The 13,670-nt window shown below is 45.9% G+C and overlaps 1 protein-coding gene across 2 annotated transcripts in view; it reads left to right on the top strand.

Moving 5' to 3' along the window:
- The window catches only part of LOC147111767 (PC3-like endoprotease variant B), a 780,400-nt gene that overhangs the window by 703,906 nt on the left and 62,824 nt on the right, over positions 1-13,670 (top strand). For both annotated transcript variants that reach the window (XM_085998973.1, XM_085998974.1), the window contains exon 13: positions 5,140-5,233. In XM_085998973.1, the coding sequence (XP_085855099.1) occupies positions 5,140-5,233 (94 nt within the window). The remainder of the gene's footprint in view (positions 1-5,139; positions 5,234-13,670) is intronic.

Consider the following 13,670-nt stretch of genomic DNA (forward strand, 5'->3'; position numbering starts at 1 on the left):
AGTGATTTTAATTGTGTTTAGCTCCTCCCCCCCCCCCATTGCCCCCTGTTTGTCCAGTGTTGGGATATTTTTAGTGTCCTCTACTGTAAAGACTAATACAAAATATTTGTTCAGCGTCTTTGCCATCTCCATGTTCCCCACCACTAGTTTCCCGGTCCCATCCTCTAAGGGACCAACGTTCACTTTAGCCACCCTTTTTCTTTTTATATAGCTGTAGAAACTCTTGCTATCTGTTTTTATATTTTTTGCTAGTTTACTTTCATAATCTATCTTCCCTTTCATAATTAATCTTTTAGTTATTGTTTGCTGGCTTTTAAATGCTTCCCAATCTTCTATCCTCCCACTAGATTTGGCTACTTTATATGCCCTTGTTTTCAGTCGAATACTATCCTTTATTACTTTGCTAAGCCACGGATGGCTGTCTTTTCTTTTACTCCCCTTTTTCCTCAGTGGAATATATTTATCTTGAAAGATGTGAAATATCTCCTTGAATGTAGACCACTGCTCTTGTACCGTCTTACACTTTAATCTGTTTTCCCAGTCCACTTTAGTCAATTCTACTCTCATACCTTCATAGTCTCCTTTATTTAAGCTTAGTACGCTGGTTTGAGATCCAACTATCTCACCCTCAAACTGAATTTGGAATTCAACCATATTATGGTCACTCATTCCAAGGGGATCCTTTACTAGGACATTTTTTATTAATCCTGTCTCATTACACAGAACCAGATCTAAGATTGCCTGCCCCCTGGTTGGTTCAGTTACATACTGCTCAAGGAACCCATCCCTAATACACTCTATGAACTCTTCCTCAATGCTGCCATGCCCAATTTGATTAGTCCAGTCAATAGGAAAGTTAAAATCCCCCATGATTATAGCTGTTCCCTTATTACAAGCCCCAACTATTTCCTGATTTATACTCCGACCAACAGAGTTGCAACTATTAGGAGGCCTATAGACTACGCCCACTAGTGACTTTTTCCCCTTATTATTCCTTATCTTCACCCAAACTGTTTCACTATCCTGATCCTTTGACCCAATATCATTTCTGACTATTACAGTGATTCCATCCTTGATTAACATAGCAACCCCACCTCCCTTTCCTTCCTGTCTGTCCTTCCTAATTGTCAAATACCCTTGTATGTTTAGTTCCCAGTCATGATTATCTTGCAGCCATGTTTCTGTAATGGCCACCAGATCATACCCATGTGTAGTTATTTGCACCGTCAACTCGTCAATTTTGTTACGAATGCTGCGTGCATTCAGATAAAGAACTTTCAAATATGTTTTCTGACAATGTATTCCTGCTTTTACCCCTTTTACTACTTTACCTTTATCATTATATACATTCTGTCCCTTCCTGACACACTCTGGTTTTTAATTCCCCCACTGTTACCTTGCTCTATTGCCTTCTCTGCTGTCATTTTTATTTTTCGCTCTCTTAAAACCTCCCCCCCACTAATTAGTTTAAAGCCCTCTCTACAGCCCTAGTTATTCGATTCGCCAAGATTCTAGTCCCAGCACTGGCCAAGTGAAGTCCGTCCCAACGGAACAGCTCTCTCCTGTCCCAGTACTGATGCCAGTGTCCCAGGAAGCAAAACCCATTTCTCCCACACCAGTCTTTGAGCCACGCATTTAACTCTCTAATTTTATTTACCCTAGCCAAATTTGCACGTGGCTCAGGTAGTAATGCAGAGATTATTACCCTTGTGGTTCTGCTTTTTAATTTGGCCCCTAGCTGCTCAAACTCCCTCAGCAGAACCTCCTTCCTTGTCCTATCTATGTCGTTGGTACCAACATGGACCATGACAACTGGATCCTCCCCCTCCCACTCCAAGTTTCTCTCCAGCCCAGAGGAGATGTCCTTAACCCTGGCACCGGGCAGGCAACACAGCCTTCGGGACTCTCGCTCTCGGCTGCAAAGAACTCTATCTATCCCCCTAATCTATGCCCCTGGGTTAGAGAGGGGAAAATTGATCAGTGTTCCTCCTCCTGATCGCTATCCAATAATTGCAGTTACAAGTGTGCATGTCAGATGAGGGTAAGATCAGTCTCAACTATTATTTTCCCCTCAATCAAACAACACTTGAGTTGTTGGCATTGTTGGGTTGTGTCTGCTTTTTTGAGGCTATTGGCCAGCTGTTGTTAGTTTTGTAGGTTAGCATGCTTTTATTTTTTTGATTTTGTTCTTGGAATTTGGGTGCCGCTTCTGAGAAATTATAATTGCTTCAGTGCGGTACACAGCTAAGAGCTTCACAGCATCTCAGATCTCGTTGTCCCTTACCTTATCACCAATGATCCCCGTAATTTATTTTTGGTGCACGGCCCCTTTAAGGTGCCAACTTTAACTTGCAAAAGCCAGTCCCAGGCTGCGCGGAATGGGCAGAGACCTGCAGGGAACATTGCTTATCATGCAAGTCTTTATAAGGTCCAGGAATAACTGAACACAAAGTAAGTGCACCCTTTCTTATCAGAGAATCATAGAATCTTATAGCACAGAAGGAGGTATCCAATTAGCCCCACTACCATGCTCTTTCCCCATAGCTCTGCAATTTTTCCCCTTCAAGTATCTATCGAATTCCCTTTTGAAAGTTACTATTTAGTCTGCTACAATCACCCTTTTAGGCAGTGCATTCCAGATCGTAACAACTTGCTGCAGAAAACAAATTCTCCTCATCTCCCCTCTGGCTCATTCAGCAATTACCTTAAATCTGTGGCAACAGTGAATAACAGAACATGATATAATTGCACCTTTTCACTTACAATTTCATCAGTGAGCACTAGCCATCATTTTTACTTCACATTGTGCTGCTCCTGGGTGGCTAAACATGCCTTACTTTGTCTTATGCTATTGCTTCTCCTAGCTGCAACCTGAGGGGCAGTGTCGCAAAAGATGTTTGGCTGCTTTTGTTGTCTCAATCCTCGCATGGCAGCTTGGTTTTGGGCAGTACCTGCTTCTGCTGGCTGTATCTCTTGAACTTCTGTCTGGGCAGCCTGATGTTGTCCCCTATGTGCCCCTTATATGCTGTTCTAAGGAGATAGGCTAGGTGTCTGGAATGTGGTGCTGTCCTGAGAAATGGCAGTATCATAAAGGTCAGCTCCAGCCATCACCATTTTACTAGACACTGGATCTGTGATTCTACTGATCAGCAGGCTGGCCAGTCTAATAGTAGTTATCTGACTTGAAAGCCCTGAGAGACAGCAGCCTGTATCCCAACTCCAAGTGCCTGAAAGCCAGTATGCAAAATTCAGTCTAACCTGTTCCCTACTGTCATCAAGGCTGCAGTCTGTGCTTCAGTGGCAGAAGAGACACCCAGGCTCTCAGGGAACTTCTGAGAAGGGGGTCTGTCACCGACTGCAATGAAGCTTCCATATGCTCTATTGAAGCCTGCAAGGAGGAAAAAGCTTCCCTGATAGGGACACAATGAGGGCAGTTGACTCCAGAGTCACAGCTGTCATTTGCCACACTATCTCAGAGACTAACCTCGGAGCCTCCAGTAGGTTTGATGTTCTTCGAACAGCCTTCTTTTCAGGTGAGTACCCAGAAGATCTAGGTCCCACAGCTCCAAAGCTAAGAACATCTTACTCCTAAGCCTCCATTGGGAAGCTGACACATCCCTACCCACCCATCCCCTCATCTGGCTCCCTCATACTCAGAGAATCACCTAGTGTCACTTCTGCACTTACACTACCTGCTTCTCGCTAGGTGAAAGTTTATGAGCTGGTGTGTGGAAAATGACACGGGGTGAGATCGAGGGGGTTGTATCAGAGGAACATGAGGCCATCTCTTGCTCCAGGGGCTCTAGTGTGGCATGGTTATTATCCTTCCCATCCTCTTTATCATCATCCTCATCATGATCATAGTCCACCAGGAAAACATTTCTTCCCTCCCCCATTCCCCTCCTCATCATCATGATCCTCTGCCTTGTTCTCCCCTCCCCCCTCCAATGCTGTGATGCATCTGCAGGAAAGGAAAGCATAAGCTAACGATGAGAGGACCTAACCCCTTGAAATCAAGGAAACAGTAAAGGATAAGGAAGGCTCTGGCTGTCAGCTGCTTCAAAGGGATGTCATGGCAGTTGCCTTGGTCTGTACCCACTTCACAGCCAATGAAGTACACTTTTTGAAGTGTAGCCACTATATTGTAATGTAGGAAACTAGATGCTTTAATAGAATTTTGAGTTTGGAATCACACTGAGTATTCCACTGTTGTTCCCTAACATTGCGCATCCTCTGTCAGTCCATGGTTTTCATATGTGCCGCACTCTGTACCTGGGTACCATGCACCAAATTTCTGACCACAAGGCGAAAAAGGCAGTCTGCTCCTAGTCTTTCTGTCAGCTCTGCTGCCCAGTTGGGCATTGAGAGTTTCTCAAGAGTAAATTCAGACACTTGCCACACCTCAAAAACAGCCAAGATCAGAAAGTTGCTATTGGGTAATTGCACGCATGAACTCCGCCCCTTTGGTGGCATTTGGAGCAATAATGCCCTATGCCATCAAGCTACCTGTCCCAAAGTCATCCCTATTCTGTAGTGCCATTTACTTTTTCATCATGCATACTAACGGTTGATGTAATTTAGTTAGTGCCACTAATATACAGCACCATCTGATCAGTCCTGAGAGGCAACTTTAATCAATATTGAAATGTATATAAGTATAAAAGGAAAGAGTATAGAAATGAAATGTGACAATAACCTGGAGTCGAGACTTGATAATCCTCACAAGTGACCAGAGTTGTTAATAATTAATCAATACCAGCAGTGTGGCATTTTGAAATGTAAATGTGATGGATGAAGGCATGATGGTGTCATCAGCAGAAAGTGATGTGACTAGAATAGGTAACGTGAAGTCCCCACTGACTGGGGAATGCATGGCTGCAAAGGTAGTACAGGCCATCAAATAGCATCCCTAGCAGCGGGTAATTATTGCCTTGACCTGCAACTCACTTTCAAGCCTCTTTCCCAGAAGAGATAAAAAATAGACAGAACATTTGAAAGATTCAGGAAAAAAGCAGGGGCACCATCTGACAGTGTTAGATCTGTGTAGCCTAAATGACTGGAGAATGCCTCGTTTTCTTTAAACACTGCTGTTTCTGGAAAATTGCTTTTTTTCTCTCTCTCTTCCCTTGAATCCTCTAGAGCTATTCCTGCAAAAGGTTCCCTGACACTGAAACTAACAACAAACGCGTGCATGGGAACAGCGAATGCAGTTGACACACTCGAGCATGTACAGGTGAGAGAGTCTCCAACAAACACAGCTTCCACCAGTCCAACAATATTTTATGAACTCCCAACAAATGAAGCCGACAGTGGCTGACATAAACCAGATTATGTCTGATCGAAATGCTTTGCATAAACATTAACAAATATTTTCACTGACATTTAATGTTGAACATTTAGTGTTGTCTGTTAAATCTGTCTAACTGTAAGTTTGTCAGATATGTAACAATAGGACATTTGTGCAATTCAGTGCATTCAGCCTGCTGGTTACTGTGGCTAATAATAGGATTGTTTATGCTGTAGCCCAATTAATGGTTGAAAATTTATTTAGGAGCCAGTACTTGACAACATGGACACATATCTCTTTTTTCAAGTCTTTCATTGCGCTGATCTTTGCTAATTTCACTGGTGGGTAAGTTGACCAGTTGAAGAAAATTAAATGTTTTGTCTGAGCAATTAAAAATTGCCACAGGAGAGGTCAGATTTATTCATAATTATTTTATGCTCCTTTTTAACAATTACTAACAAGTACACCAATAGTCATGTATTTTGTTTCACTGCAATAGATAATCCAGTGTCATATGATTCAGTGCGTTAGTCATGGGTTCAAGGTTGTGGGTTCAAACCCCACTCCAGGGATTTAAGCACATAATTTAAGCAGACACTTCAGCACAGTGCTGAGGGAGTGTTGCATTGTTAGAGATGCCATCCTTCGAATGAGATATTAAACTGAAGCACTGTTTGTTGGACATTAAGGATCCAACAACACTATTCGAAGAAGAGTAGGGAATGCCCAACATTCATGCCTCAACCAACACCATCAAAAAACAGATTAACTAGTTCATCTTATTGCTGTTTGTGAGATCTTGGTGTGTACAAAATGGCTGCCGCAATTGCCTACTTAACAACAATGACTTTACTTCCAATTTATTCATGTCTGTGAAGTGCACTGGGCTATTTCTGAGAGATTTCATTTGGTACTGCTGTATATAAATACTAGCTTTTTCTTTCTTTCTAATGTTCTGTGAGACACTGCTTTGGATATGATATTGTGCTGCCCTACTTCACCCACAGTTATGTGTCATTCAGATTTTATAGGCAGTTGCTTGAACCACAAAGCAGTTGAATTTGATCTCAGGAAACTTTAATCATTTCTAATGTGCCATCTATAATTGCAGGGCAGCTAGCTGCCAAAGCATGTGTTGCACAGTGTGCTTATTGCTGGGATTATTGTTGGTAGCAATGCATTTTCCAGAAAAACAACAGAAATTAAACTCAAGAAAGAGCTTGCGCATATCATGTCCTCAGGATGTCCCAACCAATAAATTGCTTTTTGAAGTGTAGTCACTGCTGTTATGTAGGCACATGTGGCAGCTAATTTGCGCGTAACAAGGTCCCACAAACAGAAAATAAATAAATCTTCAGCTAATCTGTTTTAGTGGCATTAGTTGAGGGATGAATGATGGCCAGAACAGCAGGAAAACTCCCACTGCTCATCTTCAAATAATGTCATGGGGTCTGTTACATCTACCTGCACAGGCAGGTGGGGCTTCAGTCTATCGTCTTCATCTGAAAGCTGCCACTTCTGACAGAGCAGCACTCCTTCAGTACTGCACTGAAGTGTCAGCCTAGTTTGTGATTTCAACTCACAGAGTGGGGCTTGAACCCACAACCTTATAACTGAGGGATGAGAGTGCTACCACAGAGCCAAGTTGACACTTAAGTTTAACATACTACTGTACTTTTATTATCTCAACTTTATTAAAGCAAAAGCAACTGTAAGCTTTAAAAACAAAGAAAGTGGTGCCCAAATCAATACTGATTATCAGTAAGAGATAAAACAGTTTATATTGTGGCAATTGATGGTATAATTGGAATTTATAAATGTGTATTACAGTGTGAATAAACTAAGCAAATGTCCCAGTCCACTCATTTACCTTGGATTGGCTTAACTGCCATAATGTTATTTGTTAAGTATATGAAGTGTTGATTTTATCTTCACTGTTGTTGAGTCTGTAGAAGGAATTCTAATGGCTTCCTAACAGATCACATTAGAGTCAATGGCCTAGAAATTCGGTTGGTAGCGCCAGCGATTAGCGCCTAAAGAGCCCGAGAATTGGGGCGTTACCCAATTTTCGGGCGGGCGCAGTGAATATAGCGCCACCTCCCATATTGAGTATCCTTTTAGCGCCAGCGCTAACTCTTTGCGTGCGCCCGCGGGCGCAGGCAGATCATGACGTCATTTCAGTGTGCAACGCCTTTTTGGCGCCCCGGACCGGATATTCGGTGGCGCCCGCAACCTTTCCGCCTGGCGCTATTAGTGACAGTTGGATGGAGCGTTCCCAGGCCCTTCTCGGACTCGGGGGGCGCTATTTAAAGGGGACAGCACTATTATAAAGGCCGCAGCCATTTGGGCTGGCCATTCTGATCGTTGCTGGAGAGAGTTGCTGACTTTAATGTATGTACCTTTTAAGGGGGAGAACTACTTTTTACAGCTCCTGTATCCTGTAGTACCGGCAGTGACCACACCTGTATATAAACCCTGAGTAGTGATCTGTACAGTCAGTTGCAGTTTGAACCCTCATTCAGTAAACACCTGTTGATCGTTCCCTGCAGTCTGTTGTCTGATTATTGAAGGACACAACATTAAGGTACACGGATATAACATTGGCGACGACGCAGATTCGAACCTACCTGCAACTCTGCATCACCTCCCAGGGATTCGCTCCTGGAGAACAGTGGAAGGAGGTCGAGTCCAGAAGCACGGGCGTCGACCACGGGCAACCGCCCAGTCATCCAGCGGAGATTTGAGCATCGCAGGGGAGGCTGTCGAGAGCCAGGCTTGGCTTTCCAGTCACGATGGTCCAGCGAAATGGGCTGGCAACAGGTACTGCGCAGACCCTTCCCGGACAGCGGTGGCTAGAGCCGACCAAGCGGCACAGAAAAAGGCCGAGCAGCGTCGATGGGGGAGAGAGAGAGGGCAGAGCGCACAGGGTGCAGCCGGTGTTCAGGACCGAACGGCGTCAACGGGGAGAGAGACGAGAGAGAGCAGAGCGCAGCCGGTGTTCAAGGGCTGAGCAGCGTCAACGGGGGAGAGAGGCGTGCAGGAAAACGCGAGGCACTGCCATTGCCACGAGGACCGCCGAGAGCGGCGTTGGCAGCAGCGCGGGAGACGCCATTTTAAGCCGCAAGGGGGAAGAAAGGAAAGCGCGGGAGACGCCATTATAAGCCGCAGCGGGGAAGAAAGGAAAGCGTGGGAGACGCCATTTTAAGCCAGTCTAACCACACCCAAAAATGCCAAAGAGTGGCAGTATCACAGCGTTCGACAATGAAGTCGAAGATTGGACGACATATGTCGAACGCATAGAAGTATACTGCAAGGTGAATGAAGTGCCAGATGACAAGAAAGTGCTGGTATTGTTGAATTCAATGGGTGCAAAAACGTATGGCTTACTACGAAACCTAGTAACCCCAGAGAAGCCAGTAGAAAAGGATTTTGAAAACATAGTGTCAATCCTACAGGACCACTTAAACCCCACACCGCTGCTGATAGCAGAAAGATTTAAGTTTCACAAAAGGAACCAGCATAAAGATGAAAGTAATGCTGAGTATGTAACGGAACTGCGCAAGCTATCGAAACACTGCCAGTTTGGAACGGGACTAGCAGATACTTTAAGGGACAAGTTTGTGTGTGGGCTTCAAAGTGAAGGAACCCAGAAACGGCTTCTATCAGAAAAGGATCTTACCCTGGACAAGGCTTTCAGCATTGCAGTATCACACGAAGCAGCAGCACGGGGCGCTGCAGAGATACAACGAAGACCGCAAGAATATGGCACAAATTAAATGTCATACGGAACAGTGAAGTGCTATCGCTGCGGCAGAACAACACACGACCATAATGATTGCTGGTTCAAGGACAAAGTGTGCAGACAGTGTGGAAAAGTAGGACACATAGCAAGAGTCTGCAGGTCGGGAAACAAAACCAGCAGCAAGAAATCTCCACAGGAGAAGTACAAGAAGGTACATAAGGTGACAGAGAGTAGTTCAGACGAACAGAAGAGTGATACAGACTCCGGAAGCAAGGAGCTGGGTTGTCTGAAACTACATAAGGTGATCAAAAGGGAGGATCACCAAACTATCTGGGTCACGCTCAAGATAGCAGGAGTCCAAGTGAAAATGGAATTGGACACAGGATCAGCCCTAACAGTCATAAACCGAAGGGACTACAAGCGGCTATTCTCACATATACACTTGAGAGATACAAAGATTGTCTTGAAGACGTACACGGGGCAAAAAGTCTACCCCAAAGGAAAAATAAGGGTGAACGTTATATATAACGGCAAGGAAACACCAAAAATGGACCTATATGTATTGCCAGGTGGAGGACCACCACTACTAGGATGTGAATGGATCTGGAAGATACAGCTAGATTGGCATTCCATACAAGCACTGACTGTAGATGCCAAAAAGGATGACGACGTCACACCTGGACGACTGTCAAAAATGCTAACTGACGCACAAGAAGTGTTCCAGCAGGGACTCGGAATACTAAAAGGCATAACAACGACAATCAAAATAGAGGAAAATGCAAGCCCAAAGTTTTTTAAGGCCAGACCGGTACCTTATGCGATCCGCCCAGCCGTCGAAGCAGAGCTGGAAGGTTTGGAACGTTCAGGAGTACTGTCCAAAGTGGACTGGAGTGAGTGGGCTACACCCATCGTTCCTGTAATGAAGAGGTCGTTGAGTAATACGCCTGGGGAACCAAAGAAGGTTCGCATCTATGGGGACTTTAAGGTGACAGTGAACCCAGTCCTTCACACTGTACAATATCCGCTTCCGCGGATTGAAGATATTTTCGCCTCGCTATCTGGAGGGAAACGCTTCACTAAGATTGATCTGGCCCAGGCGTACCTGCAAATGGAGGTAGAAGAAGCCTCGAGACAGTACCTCACGATCAACACTCATAAAGGTCTCTACCAATACAACCGGCTGGTGTTCGGGGTAGCATCAGCTCCGGCTATTTGGCAAAGGGCAATGGAACAAGTCCTGCAAGGGATTCCAGGGACCCAGTGTTATTTGGACGACATCCTGGTCACGGGCGAAAATGACAGTGATCACCTCGCCAACCTGGAGCAGGTGCTCACTAGATTGAAGGAATATGGGCTCCGAGCTAATCGCCACAAATGCGAGTTTTTCCAGAAGCAGATCTCGTATTGTGGCCACGTTATTGATAAAGCGGGGTTACATAAGTCCCCTGAAAAGATTAAGGCAGTGGTCAAGGCTCCAGCACCGGAAAATGTGTCACAACTGAGGTCGTTCCTCGGGCTGGTGAACTACTACCATAAGTTCTTGCCGAATTTGTCGACCGTACTACACCCACTGAACACCCTACTGCAAACGGGGGTACCATGGAAGTGGAGTGATGAATGTGAATGAGCTTTCCAGAAGAGCAAAGCATTGATCACATCAAAAGAGGTGTTGGCTCATTTCAACCCAGCACTACCAATTCGGTTGGCGTTTGATGCATCACCCTATGGCATTGGAGCGGTGCTGTCGCACGAATTCCCGGACGGCTCGGAGAGGCCAGTAACCTTTGCGTCTTGGTCACTAACCTCAGCCGAGCGTAACTACGCCCAGATTGACAGGGAGGCCCTCAGCCTAGTGTGGGGAGTGAAAAAGTTCAATCACTATCTGCACGGGTAGAAGTTCACCTTGCTGACTGACCACCAACCACTTGTCTCCATTTTTAATCCAAAGAAGGGCATTCCGATGATGACTGCGCAATGGCTACAAAGATGGTCCCTTTTTCTAGGGGCGCACAAATATGAAATCGAGTATAAGGGCACGAAACAGTATGGAAACGCTGATGGGCTATCAAGCCTGCCACTGCCTACTGCGGAGGAAGCACCAGCAGTGGATCCTGTCGAAATATTTCATTCGACTATAATTGAATGCTTGCCAGTAACTAACGCTGGTATAGAGAAGGAGACCCGAAATGACCCGACACTGTCTCGGGTATATGATTTGACGCTGAAGGGATGGCCAGCACATGGCGACTCACTGTTGCCAGCATTCTCATCCAGAAGAGAACAGCTGTCAGTATGCCAGGGGACCTTGATGTGTGTATCCCAAGTGGTAATTCCACCCAAGTTAAGAGAGAGAGTACTCAATGAGCTTCACGAATGTCATCTGGGAGGGGTGAAAATGAAAAGCCTTGCTAGGGCTTATGTGTGGTGGCCGGGGATCGATCAGCAAATCGAGGACCTGACAAAGAGCTGCTCAGGATGCCAGAAGGTCCAAAATGCACCACCACATGCCCCTCTACACCCATGGGAGTGGCCCTCATCTCCATGGCAACGGGTCCATATTGATTTTGCTGGCCCATTCATGGACTCAATGTTTTTAATAGCCGTGGATGCGTACTCAAAATGGCCTGAGGTGATCAAAATGTCCTCCACCACCACGGAGAAAACTATTGCAGTCCTACGGACCATTTTTGCCAGGAACGGCTTGCAAGAGCAGATTTGCTCTGATAACGGACCACAGTTTGTGTCCGAAGAGTTTTGAAGATTTATGAAAAGGAATGGGGTAAGGCATTACACATCCGCCCCGTATCATCCAGCCACAAATGGATTGGCTGAGAGGTTCGTACAAACCTTTAAAAAAGCAGTAAAGGCCATGTGCGATGACGACATTCCACTGCAGCATAAGGTGGACAATTTCCTGTTAGCCTACCGAAATGCGACACATGCAGTCACCAACCAGGCCCCGGTCATGATGTTCTTTAACCAAAGGTTGAGATCTCGTCTGGATTTGCTCAGACCAAATGTACGAAGAGATGTTGAGAGTAAGCAATTCCAGCACATCAATGAGAAGCCGACAAGGAGCTTCAATGTAGGGCAACCAGTCTTGGCCCGCGACTACCGAAGAGAGAAATGGCAACCAGGAACGATATGCACACGGCAGGGGCCACTAATGTACACAGTGGATGTTGGGGAGAACATTGTGAGACACCATGCTGACCAGATCCTAGAGTCACAGGAACGAGTCAACCCCATGTCTCGGCCATATGTACCTGGTGAGGAACCCGACGTACAGGTCGCATCTACCTCAGAAACAATAGCATTGGAAGCTGATGAATCAACTGACGACAGGGTGTTAGAATCGCCTCCGCACCAAGAGCGAGACACTCGGGAAAGGCGTTATCCAGAAAGAATCAGGAAGCCTCCCCAAAGACTGAATTTATAAATAGACTATTTTCAGTTAATGTTGCATGTTAAAAGTGTTAATTGTAATTAGTTTGATATTTAATTGTTAAATGAGTGTTATGGTACTGTTAATCTAAAAGGGGAGGAATTGTAATGTATGTACCTTTAAGGGGGAGAACTACTTTTTACAGCTCCTGTATCCTGTAGTACCGGCAGTGACCACACCTGTATATAAACCCTGAGTAGTGATCTGTGCAGTCAGTTGCAGTTTGAACCCTCATTCAGTAAACACCTGTTGATCCTTCCCTGCAGTCTATTGTCTGATTATCGAAGGACACAACATTAAGATACACGGATATAACACTGACCTTCTGTTGGACAGTACTTTTCTCATTGAGCCTTTGGAGGCACTGGCACTGGCAGCTTGAGGGCCCAGCTCCCGAGCTGGTGATGCAGCATCTGAAAGCAGGGAGGTGGAAGAGTGGCCTTAGCAAAAGGACAGCTTGGCAGCAAGAGATGCCAGATTGCGGCAAGGCTATGACATGGGTCCACAGTGAGAAAGCATGCTGGCGGGGGGAACAAGTGGAAGGAGACAGTTGTAAAAGGTGAGAACCTTACCATCGCTGTCGACAATGGGTCGGCAGCTGCAGTGGTTACAGGACCACTCAGACGTCCTCCAAGAATCTGGTGGACTCTCTCCTCGAGATCCATGAGAGTGACCACTTGTGGAGGTCCTCCACCGGTGCGAAGCTGGTCTTTGCCAATCCTCGCCAGCTTGGACTGCAGGGGAAAGGAGGGGAAGTTATGTTACCTGATGCCCTGAGTGATCATCTCATGCCCCCCATGGTGGAAGAGCCCTTACATGATGCCCTGAGTGATCATCTCATGCCCCCCATGGTGCAAGAGCCCTTACATGACGCCTTGAGTCAAATGTGCATGTGTGTGCCCAGAAAGGGCCATGGGTGCTTGCTGGCAGATGGCCAATGGGGCACAGGCCACCCTGTAGCCATAAAGTCAGGTGCAAATGAAAGGATGCAGAAGTTTGCAGAAACAACACCCACCCTCACGACCCGAGTGAGGTCGTTGAATTTCTTTCTGCATTGGACAGGGCTCCTGGTCACCATGCTGCTGGAGTTGACCCTTTGGCATACATCCCTCCAAGCTCGTCGGTAGTCCTTATGATTCGGCCTCCTGCCATTGTCTGGGTAGAGAACATCTCGCCGGCGCTCCACTGCGGCCATC

This window comes from Somniosus microcephalus, chromosome 10 (genome assembly GCF_052327205.1).
Source record: "Somniosus microcephalus isolate GS21.2 chromosome 10, FLI_Smic_1.0, whole genome shotgun sequence".
Classification (NCBI taxonomy): domain Eukaryota; kingdom Metazoa; phylum Chordata; class Chondrichthyes; order Squaliformes; family Somniosidae; genus Somniosus; species Somniosus microcephalus.